The sequence below is a fragment of the Glossina fuscipes genome, unplaced genomic scaffold (assembly GCF_014805625.2).
Source record: "Glossina fuscipes isolate IAEA_lab_2018 unplaced genomic scaffold, Yale_Gfus_2 128, whole genome shotgun sequence".
NCBI classification, from domain to species: domain Eukaryota; kingdom Metazoa; phylum Arthropoda; class Insecta; order Diptera; family Glossinidae; genus Glossina; species Glossina fuscipes.
Window position 1 is genome coordinate 153,438 of NW_023998471.1, and position 18,857 is coordinate 172,294.

At 33.5% G+C, this 18,857-nt stretch overlaps 2 protein-coding genes across 2 annotated transcripts in view; one reads left to right on the forward strand and one right to left on the reverse strand.

Annotated features, from left to right (window-relative positions):
* The first annotated feature begins 424 nt into the window (after window positions 1-424).
* Window positions 425-6,297, forward strand: LOC119640776. The gene is made up of 8 exons (XM_038039002.1): window positions 425-1,768; window positions 1,853-2,015; window positions 2,557-2,824; window positions 2,880-3,009; window positions 3,320-3,443; window positions 3,505-4,287; window positions 4,356-5,660; window positions 6,129-6,297. The coding sequence occupies exons 1-8, from the start codon at window positions 1,384-1,386 to the stop codon at window positions 6,295-6,297; spliced, it is 3,327 nt and encodes a 1,108-aa protein (XP_037894930.1). The 5' UTR covers window positions 425-1,383.
* A 4,280-nt stretch (window positions 6,298-10,577) lies between these two features.
* LOC119640777 (protein similar-like) overlaps window positions 10,578-18,857 on the reverse strand; it is a gene marked incomplete at its 5' end in the record, with an annotated part of 36,527 nt that continues 28,247 nt past the window's right edge. The window contains one exon of the mRNA XM_038039003.1: window positions 10,578-11,385. Within this exon, the coding sequence (XP_037894931.1) occupies window positions 10,654-11,385 (732 nt within the window). The remainder of the gene's footprint in view (window positions 11,386-18,857) is intronic.

Here is an 18,857-nt window from a genome sequence, read left to right on the forward strand (position 1 = left end):
ATCAATATTAGGACGAGAATAGAAGAATGCTAAGCGCAGCTGGGTGGATATTCTTTAAGCCTTCAATGAGCTTTTTTATAATTCGATTGGCGACTTATGTTTTCCACAAGGTAACTTTCTAACATGGTTTCTTTTCTCTGCAGAGCGATGTTCCAAAACTGAGAAAATTTGTTGTTATTTAAAAAGCATTCACACTTTGCTTTTTTGATAACGAATTGAAGGTCACCTGATGAATGTTATAAATTTGCTTAATCATGATTATGGTATGCAGATGGAAGCGGTCTGACAAAACTTTGCCGATGATCCGAAACACAAAAATTAATTTCTAATTTACCTTTGCAAAATTTTACTTAACATCCTGACTTTCCTTGTTTTTTCCAAATTCTATTTACAACCTACACTAATTCCGCTACATGGTGTATTCCATGTATTCTTGTGTTCAACGTACAGGTTCCAATGTTTGAGATATTTCGATGAAATTGGGTAAGCGGATGATTGGGTTTTGACCCCACTTCGTATAATATTTCTCGTGAATCAGAAAAAGCTTCAGCAAAAGCTTTAATTTCTATATTTTCGAATGAAAATTAATCAATAGTATTAGGGAATTTGTATCACATAGGTCTATTTTCATCCTCCCACAAACGGAGCAGCTATAATGAAAGACAAACCCTTGGCTTGACGACAAATTTTCAGTTTTTTATGACGGAAACTGAAAATTGATCAAATTTTTAGGAAGTAAATTAAGTTTGTTAATTTGGATCACGTCATATGATGTTTTGGACACGCCCCAATATTCGGGTCCTGATGAAAAGTGCAGAGGAAAATCATGCGTCATTTTTGATGTACTAGTACCGAAACGAGTGAGTAACCGTATTGGGCGAAATGGTGTACATAATGCTTGGCCTTGCCCGAATATCCCGATTTGTATTAGTCTTCAACTACTTTTCTCTTATTTTAAAAATGTTTATGAAAAAAGAGTTATATAAATTTCTAAAACTTATCAAAGGGTATATGAAGAACACTTTGCTTCGAAATTTGTTACAAAATGAAAACAAATTCTTTTGAAGAATAATAATAATCTTTGAAATTTCCGTCAACCAATGTTCTTCAGATTTTCTACAAATTTTAGAAAACTTTTTCATAATTTAATTGAAACTTTTCGGTTTTTTTTTTAGAAAATTCTATAAATATATTTCTTTTTAACAACTTTTTCGCATTGCGCAATTACGCGAAAACAAAATCATACAAACAAATCTCCAAAAAAAGTAAAACGAAAAAATTCCGAAACTTAATCCAACTTGTATGAAATCCTTGGATCATTTCGAATTTTTCCTTATCAAAAAAAAATTATTGAATTGGTTAAGAAATCTTTGGCATTAAAACATGGATTTGAAAACTGGAGTTGCTGGCGGCGGCGGTTTAGGTGTTGCTGGAAGCACAGGCCCACTGCGATCTTCCGCTGCTGCAAGAGCTTCACAGTCGGGTGCCGACGCTAAAGCTAAAAGTAAAAAAGACGGAATAGGCTTTGTATTTGACATTATTGTCGTGCGTGTCGATGTACCCAATGAAACATTTGCAAAACCGGATTTACTAACAGTTGACGTCAAATTTAATAATGTTGATTTGAAGATTACGTCCAGTCGTATTAATGTAGTAGAGTTTCGTTCCGGACGTAGTTACGAATTCATCGATACCCCATTGAATTTAAAAGAGCAACTGAGAAAACAACCTTTAGCTTTGGCGGTGAAATATGAAGATCGTGTGATTGGTAAGTATCATTAACACGATCGATTTATATATATGCAGTATTTGGAATGAAATTTTTTAATATCTAATGCAATTATAACAATAGGAACCGGGCAAATAGTTTGGCCTGATACATTTACTAGCCGAATAAATGATTGTGCTGGAGAAATAACACATTGCGATGAGACAGAGCTAAAAGATGGCCGCGGTAGTAAAACGGGTTCCATAGAGGTTATCATTCGTATTCAAACGAAATGCAAGGATTACGTGTAAGTAAACCTATATATTACAAGATATACAATCGAATGCAATACTGCTATCAATATTGAAACATTTCCAGAAGAGTTCTTAAAAGAGCTAAATTTTTAAAGAGGATTATTTCTCATATGATATTTCGAATAGTTCTGGCACAAAACATTTTTATCGAAACAGAGCTACGGCAAATAGCTTCAAAGGCTTCAATTATCTAATTACGAATCAGAAGTTTACCGAAATGTGCCGATTTTGTTCATTCTTTTTTACCAGTAGGAACGTTTCGAACACATTCATGCTTAAAAAATTCCTTAAGCAAAATATTTCACTTTGAACTGATACATAATGAATAAGTTCCAAGGAACGACCAAATAGTATCTATACCTTTAATTAATTGATTTTTATCAGTATTCCTGTACCATAACGATAATCTTTTCGTGAAAGGTCGTTTGCTTTTCTTATACACATTTTTACTACATTCTTTTGCTACACTGTTATTCATTTCCTTTACTCTTACTCTCTCCTCTTTTTATTTTTATCATGGTGCATAATATGCAGTGACCCCGATTATAATCTCTCCAAACGTTCGGATATTTGCTCTCAAATGGATAAAGTAATCGATGCGAATGATATTCTTTTTGTCGTTGGGGAAGACAAGTCGGCTTGCTGTTGCGCCCAGGTTGGCGTTATACCGGCATCAGATTCGGAAAAATCTGTGTACCCGACCTGTTTGGATTTATCAAATTTTCGTAAGGTTAATGGTAGAACCGTAACTTCGCCGGATATCTTAGATAGTCTCAACAATGGCAATTGTAACCAGGGACAAGTAAGCAATTGACAAAGGCATTTAATGTCATAACTAAAGACATTTCACTTTTTAGAAAGTAAGGGAGCAATATAAAGATTTGATCAGCGGTTTGGATTCAATTGAGACATCTTGTTGTCCACGGCGTAAGCATACTAGCCATCAACCAACCCAACACAGGAGCATGCCACTTTGCAGCAGTTCAGGTAGTTCTTCGCGTAATCCCTGCGAAAATAAATGTAAAGTTCGCGATTCGAGTTGTAGCGGTGGAAAATTTTGTGTTGTTTGCGGTCGGAGTAAATCTAGTGAAAAAAAATGTACCATTTGCGATCTACCGGCCTATTATAACTGCCCACATAAACGGTCATACTAAATTCGAAAAAAAACAATTTTTATAAAAAAAAAAAATTGAATAATCAATAAATTTCATGTTTCCGCAAACAAGTTATATATATATATATATATATATATATATAAACAAACGAATATTTATTTATTTATTTTCTGTTCCTTCAGAATCGAATTTTCGCAATTGTCGTTGTCCGTCAGGAGAAGATCCTTTCGCTGCCGAAAAAGTAGTACGATTGTGCCCTAGCTTAACTGCACCCGAACTTAGGCAGACTGTTCCACGTTCAAAAAGGTAGGTGTCGAAGGACTTAACCGACCTTGAAGATATTTTTAAAAAGTTTTTTTGTAATTAGGACATGTCCTCTTTGCAAAGAAGACGTTTCCTGGCTGCCGAAAATGGCCGCTTGTCCGAAATGCGGTTACAAGCCGATACCATATTTCGATGAAAAGGCTTACAATGAGCGAATATGTGCCGAAGAGGTATTAGAAGAGTATTTAGATAAGAAATCCAGTTGTAGCGACAGTATTGATCAACATTCTAAAGACGGATCCGAGGAGAAAAAACAATGCCGCTGCACGTGTAAACCGGGCAAAGTATGTGCTCATTGCCGTATCCGTAAACTATGCGAAGATATTTTTCAACCTGAACCAAAGCAAGGCGAACAATGCGATAAATGTGAACGCCAATCGTCCGAATTATATAATATATGTCAAAGTGGGGCGGGAATCGGTGACGATTGTCGACCTTATTTAGCTCGAGTATTTTCCGAGTTACGTGATCTTTACGATATAAAAGAAACTAAGAAGAAAAAGTTCGAGAAAAACGAAAAATGTGAAAGGCAATTTACTGAACGTGCGAAGCGAAATATTAATAAGGGATCACGTGCTCGAAGCGGCAGATCAGATGGCGATAAAAGCGCTCGTAGCAATTTCACTGTTACTGCTACGAGTACCACTGCCGAACAAGCGGATGACAATAAGATTGAGGCACAGCAAAGTATTGAAGAAGTAAATCGAGCATTGAGAAAACGTTTAAGAAGAGAAGAGCGTAAGAAACATCAAGAGGTCGAACGAATTCGAAAAAAGTTTTTGCAGAAAAATTTCAAGAAATCTGAAAAACCTTGCAAAAGTAAAAAGTAAGTAGGGAAGGAAAGAAAAGGGGGCGCCTTCATTTTGAATACCATTTCCCATTTCTTGTTTCTAGCTACAATTATCGAACCGTACGCAAATATCCAGGCAATCAAATTGGCCATAAAACTTGTGTAAATGGCTTCGCTGCAGGTCGCAAAAATGTTCCTTCTAATATGGGTTGGTTATGGAATGTCGAGGCTAAAGGCAGTAGAGCTGGCTGGAAACCTGGTGCTATACGTAAACCTATCAAAGAGCTGATGAAATATTTCCTCAAAGATTATCCCGCTGATACGTTGAGAGTGTCGCAGTATTCTTATCGTAAAAAAGGTTGCAACGGCAAAGAAAAAGTGGACGAATTAGTCCAAAGACCGACACTGCACATATTTAAGAAAAATGGCGAGTATATAATAACGATGCGACCATTGAAAGATCCGGAAGCTTTAAAACAATGCGCTGATCCATACTTAGACATGAAACCAATTCAATTCAAAATTATTAAAAATCCTTTAATGGTGGAGATACGTAAGCTGAAACGCTGTCTCAAAGATATGGGTTTTAGTAAATGCACTTGTCATAAACCGATTATTTGCTGTTTTTGTCGCAGCTTTCTAGACAAGAAAAGATTAGAATATCAGTGCAATAAAGAGTGCCGAAAACGTAACTTACCCAATGTCGCCGACAAGTTGGTTCTATCCGATACCACTGATAGCGATGTCGAATTTGATTTCGGTGTCACACCTCCAGCAGGCGTAATAAAACCGGAAAAAGGAAAAAAACCGGATTTGGTCAATCATGGAACGCAATACAACGAAGGCGATTGGAATGTGACGCCGATGTATCCTCGTGAGCCTAACAAATACATGAAGCTTTACAATTGTGCAATTGGTGAAAGATTTGGTAAAGCTTTTGGCCCCTATGGTCCTGATGGTTATTATCCCGGTGCCTCGCCTCTTCCTGGCGGCCTTTACGGGCCATGTGGGCCGGGTGGTGGTTTTGGAGGACGAGGAGGAGGTTGGGGTACCGGTGGTGAAGGCGGGGGAGGAGGTGGCGGTGGTTTTGGAGGAAGAGGAGGAGGAAAAGGAGGAGGAAAATTTGGGGGTAGGTTTGGCCCCGGTTTCGGCCCTGGTGGTGGCCGCGGGCCGTTCGGCGGCAGAGGTGGTCCTGGAGGTTTCGGAGGTCCTGGAGGTTTCGGTGGTCCTGGAGGTTTCGGAGGTCCTGGTGGTCCTGGGGGTCCTGGAGGTCCAGGCGGCCCAGATGGGGGACCTGACGGAAAAGGAGGACGCCATAAGGGTGGCGGAAAAGGTGACGGCAAAGTCGATATGATGAAATATATTCTGGAGAAAGCCAAAAAAGAGAAAGCGGCCGGCGGCAAATCGAAGTAATTCGTTGACCACATTTAATACCCACCGTCCAGGATTAAGGGATTACCGAATTTCTGTCTGTTTGGCTATGATATACAGAGAGATGATATCTATCATTTTCAATTCTAACGATATTGTTCATCGACGTGGCAATCAGAATCGGTTTAGTCCGCTTGAAACTGATTGATTTTACAATTTTAAGTCATACCAGTTTTGATCATAAATTTATTTTTCTTTATCATTTTGAAGTTAAATCCAAAAAACTACTAAATAGGTCTTGTGGGTTCGCCTAGGATTAGAGAAAATCAGAAAATGAGTCTTCTTTGTGCGCAATGCACATTGTCTGAAGATGTTTAAAAGATGATAAATTAAATTTACATATTTAAGCTTACCTAGGCGATGGGTATACGTAGTTCGCTCTACGGCGAATTATCGTGTTCTTAATTATTTTAATATTAATGGCTTTTCGTTAATATTTTTAACAGAAAGAAGAATTTGATGGAAGGCCCACCGCCAATACTCTGTATGATTGATCGTCGCGGCAAGCCATGTGATCCGTGCGCTCCGTGTGGTCCGTGCGGTCCGTGCGGACCATGCTTGCCCTATGACCCATGCGGTGATACTTGTTATCGTCATGATCCTCGCATATGTTGAACTTTTTGTCTCATTCTGGAAATAAAGCTAAAATAACTATAATGAGTACAGCTTCTTTAATAAAAGTTATGATCAAATTTCGCAAGGTTCTGAACTTGCTCCGCTGCGCTGTTATTGTGCTAATACGTTTATGTCAGATTCTCAAGTTGGGAACTTTGATAAATTGGTATTCACAGTCGGAAATACAAAGACAAGTGAAGTGCGTAGTAAATTGTACGTATGTATAAGTTGGATGAAACCGATTTTGAAGCTAATTCCATATAGATTTCCTCTTATAAACGAATAAGTTTTTGTATAGCAATGAAGTTATAGGTCACTGAGAACTAAACTTTCCGATGGAAATTCGTGTGATTTTACCGATAACATTTTTTGCTTGGACTAAATTTGGATTAAAAAACCCCTTTTTTGGGTCCCTGTATGTAAAAAGTTCTCAGCGAAAGCATAATTTCTGACATTTTATGGCGAAGAGAAGTAAAAAGTTATATTAGAAGAGGTGATGAGGGTTAACGACTTTGCCGGACTTTGACGTCTTAACTTCATGTTCAATTTACTCTTAACCTTTTATCTGGAATAAAGGACCATAGAAGCAACGCAAAGGAATCTTTTTTCAACTATTACGTTCTGCTGATTTATTTCTTTAGGCATCATCATAGTCAGTGAACTGAAAACGAGAGGATTCATTAAAATTTTCCGACGTTGGAATTTATTTACGATTATCTCTGACTATCTGCAAGGTATACTTCAGTTGATAATCAACTTCTGTTATAAAATTTTGGGTACATATATTTGCGGGGTACACGTAAGGAGGATATTGAAATAATATTCAGAGTTCTTGGTACCAAGGATTTACGAAGCACTTTACTACGGCAGGAACGTCTGCATTTTTCAAATAAATGATACTGAAAATATCAATCTCATATCCTTACCATGTCTCAAGCAATATCTTCCTTGTAAATCCTTCGACATCTACGCAAAATGACATTAAATCGGGAATACAAACGCTTCTACCAATTGCAGAAATCAACCAGAGAATCAGAAAGAAAAAAGACAATTCACGTGATGTATTTTTATTATTATTAATTCAGCCAGACAAATAAATTCTAAGACTAAAGTCTGAAAGCACTAACATCCAACATTGGATTTATTAGAAAAAATTTTGCCGCAATTGAGATTTGAATTCCCGACTATTGAGTTGTTGATCAAGATTCTTTGCCTAACTGGCAGTGCAGGCGAATCCAATTAAATTTTTACAAAATTTTTCAAGTCCGTTGCGATTGGCCTAATGCTTTTATTGTGACATTGTCTTCCTGCCAAAGCGATTCAGTCTCACAGTTGAATTAGTAGATGATACGCCTTGATCTACCTAGTCGCTGCGAATGAGGTTTTCAAAATAGATTTTCTTTTGGATCGTTTGGGCAGAGAGTTAACAGCTACCGGCGGATGTTGTTAATTTGGTGCAAAGTTCGACATTGTCGTTGTTAGAAAGAAAGTTTTCAAATCGCACTGTGTGTTGGTAATACGAATGCCTATTCGCTTATTCTCGGTTTCATATTTACCTAGCTGGTATTTCACTGGCTTAATTTAATTCCATAGGCTGGGTTTGAAAACGGATGTCACAGGTCCGCAAAATTACTACAAAATCGAAAGGAAGATATATTTCAATAAAGGTTATATGATCGGCGATAATTTACCATTTACTTGAAGTCGTGTGAAAAATCTAAACCGACTCACGAAACGCTTGGAATTTTATATGTATTGGCTTCCAGAAGTATTCAAAAAGATTCGCCTTCATCTACGCTCCATGATTCTGTTCGCTTCTACTTCATCCTCCACTAATTTTGTCAACTTTAAATACATCAATTGGGAATTTCTCCTAGATGAGTATCTTATTAACCAAAAACTGTGGCAAGTAATACTGGTTAGAAGCCTTATACTTACGTCGCTTCTTCTATAATTTTAAAAATAAAACTCATAAATCGCAAATGCGAAGTATTTAATAAATTCCTAATTTACTTACATTTTATTAATTAGAAACATTTTCTGTTTTTTATTTCGTACATTATTAAAAAAAATTATAGTAAAACGTTATATGGATTTTGAAAAACTAAAGCAGCTGCTTTGAATTGTGAACAAAAATAAAATATTTAGCTAATGTTTAAAACAAAATTTAAAATTTATTCGGCCTTGACCGAACGGATTATACCCACCAACTAAGTCATAGATTTTTAATACCTCTCTGGAGATGTTTTCCTCTTTCGTGTCTTTAATGAACGGCTTCAAAAATTGATTTAACAGTCCATGCCGGTATGCCTATGTATATGGGTTAAAATAATAAAAATCGCATAATTTTTTACTATTCGTTTGGCGGTATCTAAGAAAATTGGACATAAACACTAGCAACTTATCCAACTTGTTAAACAGCAAGAAAGTTTAATATAGGAAAGGAACTGTAAACTTTGCAGTGTTTTTCTTTACGTAACTTGACTCATTGAGTGGGCGGCTGAAATGAAATCAGTTTTTGCTTCTTCCCGTTTCTTCAGCTACTTTCATTTGCAAGTTATATTTTAAGTAAAAAGTTCAGCACAGGTATGTCCCCTTTCCATATTTTGGGATTTTTCGTCCGAGAAAAGTTAGGCTAACTACAAATCACAGACATTTAGGCTACTATATTTCATATAAAGTAGGCAACTAAAGAATTCACGGCGATACAATGAGCCAAGTATAGCTCAATCGTCCACTTACCTGTCTCTAAGTTCTCTGCAGACATTGCTCAGAATGTTACCAAATCGTTTATCTGTATTAAAGCTATCAGTTTGGGTTCCAAAAGTATAGCCATATTTTTTTATCCCATAAGCAGCAACAAAATTCACGGCGAAATAATCAACCTAGTTAGGTCCATAAGTTCTCTACAGAACTCACTCAGAATATTAGTAAAACCATTATATATATTAAAAGTAGCAGTCGGAATTCCAAAAGTAAAATAAATGCATTATTAGGACAATTATCACTTCAAATCGGAAAATTGCAAGAATAGAAGTAAAATCACCTACATAATGAAAACAGATAAAACTGCGCTGTTTTTTGAAATATATAATAGAAAAATCTAAGGTAGATCTCCTCGAAAATTATTTTCGAAATAGACAGGTTAACAATATGGTTTCTGAGTTTTACAGGCGTTGTAAAGAAGAATTTTCGTAAAGTCTCCTATTGGTGGGTATGTGTTGGAAAATAGTGACAAATAAAAAAAATGCATACAAAAAAGCCGAGATATTTTTAAATTGTCAAAAAGTAACATAAATCTACAAAATATAATAAAAAGTATTATTACAGAATAATTATAGTTGAAATGCTTCTGACAAAAGCAAAAAAAAAAAAATTATAAAAATGAATCCTTCACCAGTCATTTAAGTCAAAAATATTTTACATTGTTCGCTAAACATATTTTCTTGTTTTTTCTATCAATTAAAAGAATCTTTGATTATAAAAACGCAGTATAACAGCGCTGGTAAGTCTTGAACACTGTTAAAAAAGTACCGTAAGGCTTTAGTGTTATTATCTTTCTTAATTATTATAGAGTAAAATAAAAGTTTCTTGTTAATTGTAATTTGGCACATCTACTGCTTAATAAAATATTTATTACAGATTTACACCTATCCGAGAAAATTTTATTATTCTGATCATAGCATATATATGTATATATATAAAATATACATATATTTTAGCTCAACATGAGATTCCGAGTCGATATATTCATGTCCGTCTATTTATCATTTTTTTGGTAGAGTTGAAATTGAATAGAAAAGCGAAATTTGATTTACTGCGGTAAGTGGGCCGCGATAGAAATCAAGAAAAAAACGCTTTCTAACAATGTATGGATCCTTAGAAAAATCAATTTGAAATTTGGTTCAGACAAAACCACTATAAAAACAATTTTGATCTATTTATTGCCACGTTTTCGATTTGTTTGGCTTTTGAAGAAAATCCAATCGCGTTAAACCAGAGGCAGGTGTAATAAATTGCAGTAATTTTTAACAGTGTTTTCTTCGATAAACTACTTATTGCAATTGTACGGCGATTTTCCACTTTAACTTTTAATGTTTAACATTTTCAATGAAAGACAATGAAAAATTGCAAAAAGTACATTTTATTAAAAGCCTTGTTAAAAGTTTTGTGAAATGTAAAATTAAATTTGCATAAAAAAAAAAATAAAAAAAATTAAAGGAAAAGTTTTTATTTTTAATTATTTTCACTAAAAATAATATTTTTCAAAATTTGACAAAAAATTCATAGCATTTAAGAATAATATATATTTGATGTGCATTTATGTATACACTTATGTAATATCTTTATTGCTGATTAAACCAATTCAGTTGGCCATTCGTTGAGCACAATTTCAATATCGCTTTCCTTTAAATATTCATCGGTATTCATGTGATAATCATCGCTACACAGATCCATTAGGAATGGACTCATTAATGGGTTATTATTATCGATTAATGATCTCGAATGTTTGCTTTTATCAAGATTATCGTCGTTAGCGACAATACTTCGTATATTGTCACCGTTAATGATAGCATCGTCTTTAAATTGCATTGTATTTTCAAGAGGCGGTGGTTGGCCATTAAGCATTGTGAACGGGGTTAATTCATTTTTATCAGTTACGAGAGATTTTTCGTACTCTTTTACGGGATTGAGCATTATATTGTTATCGGAAAAGGAGTCTGGGATTCCTTTTAAATCAAACGAATCCTTTAATGGACAAAGATTGTCGTCATTCATGTTGATGTCATCCATGCCGCTACCACGAGTGACATCATTGACGCTGCCAGTAATAATCGGTAATTCTGATGGCATCACTTGACAATTGTTATTATTAATCGTTAATGTCGGCGAGGCTAGCATACACGGTCCGCCTATCATAGGATTTTGATGATAGTTGCGCAACATCGAAATTGGTTTTGGGGAGAATTGTGTCGGACTATTACTGACGGAACGCACCAGGCATGAATCTGGTGAATTCAGTGATATATTACCTTTTAAACCGCCCACATCATCAATCATAGGATCTATTTTAAGCATCTTCATTTGCTATATATAGGGTTATGGAAAACGAAGAATATGTTGAAAAAGAAAAAGGGAAAGAAAAATTATTAATTCTTTAATAAAATATGAGATTTTTTTTCTATAGAGCATTAGTAAAGCATACAAGAATTTCAAAGGCATTACTACGTCTCCATGGTTTTTGTGGAAAAAGGAAAAAGTTGCGATGTGTTTTTTTTGGTCACGCTTTTCAGATTCGTCAAAATGTTAAAAACTTTTTCAAAAAATGAAAACTATTTCTATCTTCCTCCAAGTGGCATTATTGTAGAAAACTTTTAGAAGAATTTGACCTGAATGCTTTGGCATTCATTGTATATATACAATTATATTATGGTTACCTTTACAAAATGTTTTTATTCACAGTTCGGACATCACCGAAAATTGGCAGCCAATTTTTGGACGTCCCCGAAACTTTTACTGTCCGCGAACGTGTTAATAAATAGAATGAAAACAAGAAACTTTGAGGTATTGAGCTCCACGTCACTTATGTTTTAAGAGAACTGGTTAGATTGCTTTGGAATGCTCAAGAAAGGCAAGATGTTTCTTTATATTCACAAAGGATCAATTTTCAAACTCTTCAAATTTGTATTTACTTAAATAAACAAACTTTTTCTCTTGACTTCATTTTCTTTAATTACGATAACCTTTATAGCTAATAAATATATAAGCTATCAATGATATATATAATAATAATATATAACGTATGACGTATAATATACAACATAAAATATACCATATATAATAATAAATTATTAATATAAGCTTTAAAATAATTAAATTATTAGAAATTCGGCTGAGCGGCTTAGCGGCGGAATTTTATCTTAGAATTTAATTCTCTGGCTGAATTGATTACAATAATAATAACAATTGTTTTTTTTTTTTTTTACTATGTTTGGATTTTATTTACCATTTTCTTGCTTGTTACAATATAAAAATATATTTATTTGTATACCAAACACAATTTTGGAGAAGATTATTTCTGACTGTCATCGATTTAAATGATATAAGATCTGAAAGCTGTACATATTCGTTCAAGAAACTTGGTCGCCCTCATTACAAGGGACGAAGAAGGACACCTCAAGTCAAAGCCTTTTGCCAAAGTGGCACAATTTTTCGTTTCGTTAGGATGAAGCGAAGAGCTAACAATAATATTTTGTTTCATGAAGTTTTGAAATGTTTGTTAATAACGGTTATGATTGCTTATCCTATATACTTATGGTTGTGGCGCTTTGGATAATAACCCGAAAACATCGCAATGAAAAAAATTACAATTGGTTGATGGGAAGCTGTTCGCTTCACGGTTTTCCTCTGGCTATTCCATGAGTATTCTATTGTTGTATTTTGTTTCTATTCCGTTATTATCCAACTGGCTTTTTTTTGGTTTATAGAATATCTTACTCAAATGTTATTGCAAATCTATTGCTATCCCAGTACCTCACACTCTTTTCATTCTATTATTTTGCTATTCGATCGCAATTCTGTTGCTATTCCATCGCTATTCTATATTCCTATTCTATTTCTCTTACTGTTATTCTGTTGCCATTTTTTTTTATAGCACGTCTACTCTATTGCTATTGCAGCGGCAACCTGTTGGTATTTGAGAGCTATTCTATTCCTATTTTATGCTCTTTATTGCTGTTCCAATCTTACTGCTACTTTATTTCAACTTTCTTGCGATTCTATAGCTGGAGCCAATTTGTTGCTAAAATTCCATTCTATCTCTTTTTATGCTATTCTATCGCCATTCTAGTGCCAATGTCTTGCTTTCTTTTTCTTTTCTACAGTTATTCTATGCTATTTTATTGCTACTGTATTTCAAGTTTGTTGCAATTTTAGTCTAACTTTATTGCAATTTGGTCACTAATTTATTGCTACACACTTATTTCTTTTTTATTTGAATTTTATTGATATTATATTGCTAAAGCCACTTTGTTGCTATTTTAAGTCTTTGCTATTCTGTGGTCATTCCATATTTTCGAACGCTATTCTATTGATATTCTATTTTATTGTTTTTATTTTTTATTATTGCTACTCCATTCCCATTCTAGTGCCAATCGGTTGCAGTTCGAGGGCTGTTCTATTTCTATTTTGTTGTTGTACCATCGCTTTGACTATTTATCGCTATTCTATTGCTATTTTATTTCAACTTTATTGCAATTCTATTGCTAATTTATTGCCATACTCCGTTGCTTGAGCAGGGTTAATCTATCCCTTCGAGAGCTATTCTATCGTTGTTCTGTTGCCATCCTATACCCATTCCATGGCTTTTTTTAGTGCTATTCCATTCCAATTTGATTTCATCTATTGCTGTTCTCTTCTTCCATGTTATTATTTATTCTTTGTTAATTTATCATTATTAATTTAGCCAGAGAATAAATTCTAGGATTGAGAGGTCTTAAAGCAGAAGCATATAAGTTCTTAGCCGAAACCTTTTGCCATCTCGGCAACTCAGGCGGATCTTCTTTATTTAACCTCCTTGAGATGTTAAAATAAACATCTCCCCATCTTAGCATCGTTTCCCTACTCTTTCCAATTTTCCCATAAGAAAATAAATATTTAAAAAAACGAATGAAGCTCACTAGCATAGAAATACGTAAAAATTCGTGTTTGGCATTGACTCAAATTTCCTTTTAAATAAAATAGTTAGCAATAGCTTTATGAGAAAAACTTGTGCTTTCATTTGTTTTTTTGTTACTTAAGCGTCTGTAGCTATATTGTGCAAAAACCTATTAATACAGAAATATTGTACGTTTTGTTTTTACAAAGCGAAAGTAACGCTTAAGCCTTCTTAAGAATATTGTGTTAAAATGTTTGAAGTAAAAATGAAAAGGCTTTCCCAAAAAGGACTGCAAGAGAACCCACCACTAAAGCGAACAATATCCGTAATTAAGTCGGTTTACAGCAAGCACACATTTTATCATAGCACCTGAATTTCAGTAATCACAGAAAATTAACATCAACAAACGTTTAACCATAAATCAGAGCATTTTCGGGAAATTTTCTGCGATTCTAACATTTACCTGAATGTCTACAAAAATTCCTGAAGAAGAAGTCTTCCTAATTAGAATTGATGACCACGTTTAGTTAGTGACATCAATATTATTCCGATTCAAAATTAAAGGTTAAAAAGAAGTGCAAACTTAATGGGAGTTTTCAAACCGTTTCATACGTACCATACTTCAGATCAGTTCTACGTTATAGGTAATTATATTTTGATATGCAAAAAAACAACAGCAACAGATATCTCATGCGACCGAATCTGATCAAGAATAGTTGTGTTTTTGCACAGTCTGACTTTTATTTCTTGCGCATCATGTTGAGGAAAAACGATCCCAAAAGTTCGTGCGTGATGGAGATAGCTTTTCAACGATAATAAAGCTGAAGTTTTCAAAGAATATCTAATACTAAGTAATTGTTTCGGTAAGTGATAACCCCTATTAACTGTGCCCCCTTTAAGACAGACGTGTCATTGAATATAAGTTTTTTTTATTTGACACTAATTGCTATTTGCTTATGCCAAACAAAACAAAATATTCTTTACGTCATTTAATGGCATTTTGCAATCCTATATGTAAACGATTGTTTAGTCCGTATTAATGCTAAAAAAAAAAGGAAAATTTTCTATTTTCCTTTGCCTTTTTCCAAAGAAAATTATAAGACAAAGTTCAATAAACTTTTTCAAGGATTTTTGAGAAACAAAAACATATATAAACTAATGAGAAATGAAATTTGATATGACGGGAATTAAGTGCTGCGTTCCACGAATAATAAAAAAAATAAATTAAACCCATAATTTGAGAGAAAAAAAAAAATTAAATTTAGGCAACTAATTGATTTTACATTTTCCTTTAAAGGTGGCAAGAAAATGCACAGAGTTTTCGCGCCATGTATTCAATATGGTAAGCGTTCTTGTTGAAGTTTCTTAATTCTTTCAATTTACCTTAAAGAGTAGTCGTTCAGTCAGGCAAAATGAGAAACAAGTAACGAAACTATATGCGACTAAGACGGAATTTTGTTTACCGTCATATCACTTAAATTCAAACCCCTCACAAAATTAAAAGTCTATCCTCAATAATGTTGCTCATGCCATGGCCGGGTTTTCCATTTTTTTACATCTTTTCTTCGATCGCCTATAGAATCGATATGAAAACTTTTATCGCGTTGTCAGTTGTAGCTTTAGAAGCAATGAATTACAATTTGTTTTTTTTTTTTGCTTTTGACACTGGCAACTATGTCAGTTGATGTTGTACGCTGCGCGTACCCTTGAACAGATTCAGCTCAATTTTAATGCCAGCCCACATAAAAGGATATCCAATATTTTTGCTAAATTTGAGGTCAATATATATAAGCATATGCCCGGACGTATGGACATAAACACATCGACACAGAATTTGAAATACGCATACTGTATAGCGACTGTATCAGGACGTTGCAAAGATTTTGCCAAACTAAACATATCTCCATGTTTCGGTGATGGGTATTAGAAATAGCGTAAGGGCATTACGATACCGGTGGAAAAGACTGCACATCAAAAATCAACATTTTCAGTAAGAATTCGACATGCTCGACTTGGTTCAAAGCCTAAAAATGTCATCTGTAATGTTTGAATTTAGTATCTGAGCCAAGGCATATGTATATGTGAGCCTTTGCCCAAAATATATTCCATAAATTCACATACATTCACAAATGAATCAAGCTATTGCGAAGCTATTTCGAGTAAAGCTGAAATATTTCTTTCACTTCAAGTGCCACACGCATCTTAAAAAATATAACGAACTGTAAGTAATCCTAATTGCAATTGTAATGGTGTGGGCAGTCCGTACCGCGGCCTAAAGCATCCAAGCCCGTAGCAGTCCAGCTTTAGGATTCTTACGAATCTTTCTTTGTTTCGGAGCAATGAGGTCCGACTCCGCAACTATAAGTAAGTATATATATATTTTCCCCGAGTCTTGGTCGATTAATTGGCCAGCGATTTATAGTAATAAAAGCAAATTGATTTGAACGTACGTAATGGCATTTAAGTTAAGCTTGCATGCATCTTCTGGTAAAGAAATTGAGCTAAAATTGGATCAACAAACATTACGACATAACCTCAACATTTAATGCCTTTCCAATGTGAGTTCGCTTTGCAAACTCAAATGATCATTGCAAAGAATTCAGCTAATTAGTTTTTGAAATAAAACAAACATCTCATCGTTTTGTATTATTATTAAATTTTCATTATATTTACGAAATTTAATTACCATTATTTTTGTGTGAAAAAAGGAATATTTATAATAAAATTTCATATGTATTTTTATTAATTTTTTTTTTTTTCTGTTAATATTGCATATATTACTTAATTTCGATTATTTAATATTTAGTAAATGCTTTAAAGTTTACTTATGATTTTGTGAATCGAGGTTTGCTTAACGTAAACCAATCGATTACTTCGCTATACTTGTGACCTCGTAAGGTAACCAAGAGTTTGTTACTAAATTAAAAATAGATGCAAAATATGTCATATACGGAGTCCAGCGTATGAACATAGAAGAACTAAAAGGCAAAAAGCAAAACGAGTCAAATTAAAGAGAGTTAAGGAAAAACAAAAAAGAGTTCCGAGAAAACTCAAATATAAAGGGAACTAGTTAGTGAACTAAACGGAACAGAAACTAGCGGAATAAATTGAAAACATTCGAAATCGAAGAGAACCGGATTGAAATAAAACAAGTAAAAATATAGCAAGACAAGGCCCACCTCTAATCTAACCCACATCACTTTGCTTAATTGCAATTACACATATAACGACTTCTTAAAACAAGCTTAAAATAGGGGAAGTGGCTGAAAAAATCCACCGCTTCGAGCCATTTTCACTTGCGTTCGTCCTTATCAGTGTGTTAAGACTCATGAAAAATGACGTCCTGTAGGTTGAACATGAAACCACATGGACAGATATCAGATGGATAGATGGACAGACGGACAGACAAGCTTAGATCGATTCGATCAGTGTCGCATGTTTACGAGAACTATAAATTGCAACGGAATTCTTGCTATCTCCTAACAATAATGAATAGAATCAAATGAGTCGATTGCAAAAAAAAATTAATTTTTTAAATTTCAAAAACCAAAATATTATTTTAAAAAATATTTTTTTTTTGTTTTTTTGCATTTTAAAAAAGTACGTTTTCCATATGGAGTTATAAAGCATTTAATGATTTTTTATAAATAAGTTATAAAAGACTTTTTTTTTGTTTTTTTTTTTTATTATTTATACTTATAACAGTTTTCCGAATTTCATTTATTAGGTTATATTAAAAGACATAAAAAAAAATTAGCTAAAGAGGTTAAGGAAATTTTATCTATAAATATGCGTATAAATATGCTTAGGGGGGCAAGTAACTCTAGTGCAATGTGTTATAGAATAGAAGAATATTTATTTTCATTTTTTAATATACGATATATACAAAATTATAATAAATGCATGCATACATGCAAGTTAATGCAATGCATTTTTATTACTCTTATTTGTTTTTCTTTTTCTTTAATTTAATATATATAAAATTTTTCTAAAAAAAGACACAAACACACGACATTCAGAGAGGTAGAGAGAAAAGATATTTTATGATTAAAGTAATTAAGATTAAGACTAAATGCGCCTTAAGGCCAATTCTTAAATATCCGTTCCACACCGTAAAAATACACACAAAAAAATTTGCCATACCAACTGTGGCCTTGATAGCTGATCTTTCACGTTCTTTATTGCAATAAAAAACTGTACATCTTAAAATACCAATTTCAGCAGGCTCTTGGTTAAGGCTCAGCCTTAAAACCAGAACATTTCAAACCAAGAATTACAGCGACTCAGAAGTGTTCGAAAGATTAACGGACGGACGGAATTTGATTCAAATCAATAGGGCAGAGAGCTTAGGTGTGCATCTGTTCAAATTGCGGAACCGAAAAAGAAAACTTAATTTCCGCTTTATGTTCAATTAAATCTATGTATTTTTAATTTTTTTTTAAGTTTTTTATATTTACATATTAAAGTATTTTTTGTATTATGAAAATATTTAACTCATGAGTGTAATTGTGGTGTTTTGAGGTATTAGAATATATGTACTTTAGTTGAATTTGTATTGATTAAAAATAATAATAATAATAATAATAATAATAATAATATTGAAAGTTATTTATTCCCTTAAAACTTATTGTTTTATTATTATTATTATCGCTAATAGTTTGTTTTCTTGTATTCTATAATACACAAAGCATCGAATATTTCATTATTAAAGCCACATCGATGAATTTTTACTAATGTTTTTTGTTTGTTTCTTTTTTCTTGATACCGATTGATTTCCAATGAAACTTTCTTTCAACTTGTCGTCGCACAAATTTTATATATTTACATACAAAGTATTTTCTTACTTTTTTTTTTAAATTAATTTTCTCAAATTCAAAAGTTTAGTGTTATACCTATTTCCAAT

What these genes read in the sequence shown, in the direction of transcription:
- LOC119640776 (XM_038039002.1), top strand. Translation starts at nt 1,384, where the DNA reads ATGGATTTGAAAACTGGAGTTGCTGGCGGCGGCGGTTTAGGTGTTGCT. An exon ending in ATATGAAGATCGTGTGATTG is followed by an intron (nt 1,769 to 1,852) that starts GTAAGTATCATT and finishes TTATAACAATAG; the next exon opens with GAACCGGGCAAATAGTTTGG. An exon ending in AAACCTTGCAAAAGTAAAAA is followed by an intron (nt 4,288 to 4,355) that starts GTAAGTAGGGAA and finishes TCTTGTTTCTAG; the next exon opens with CTACAATTATCGAACCGTAC.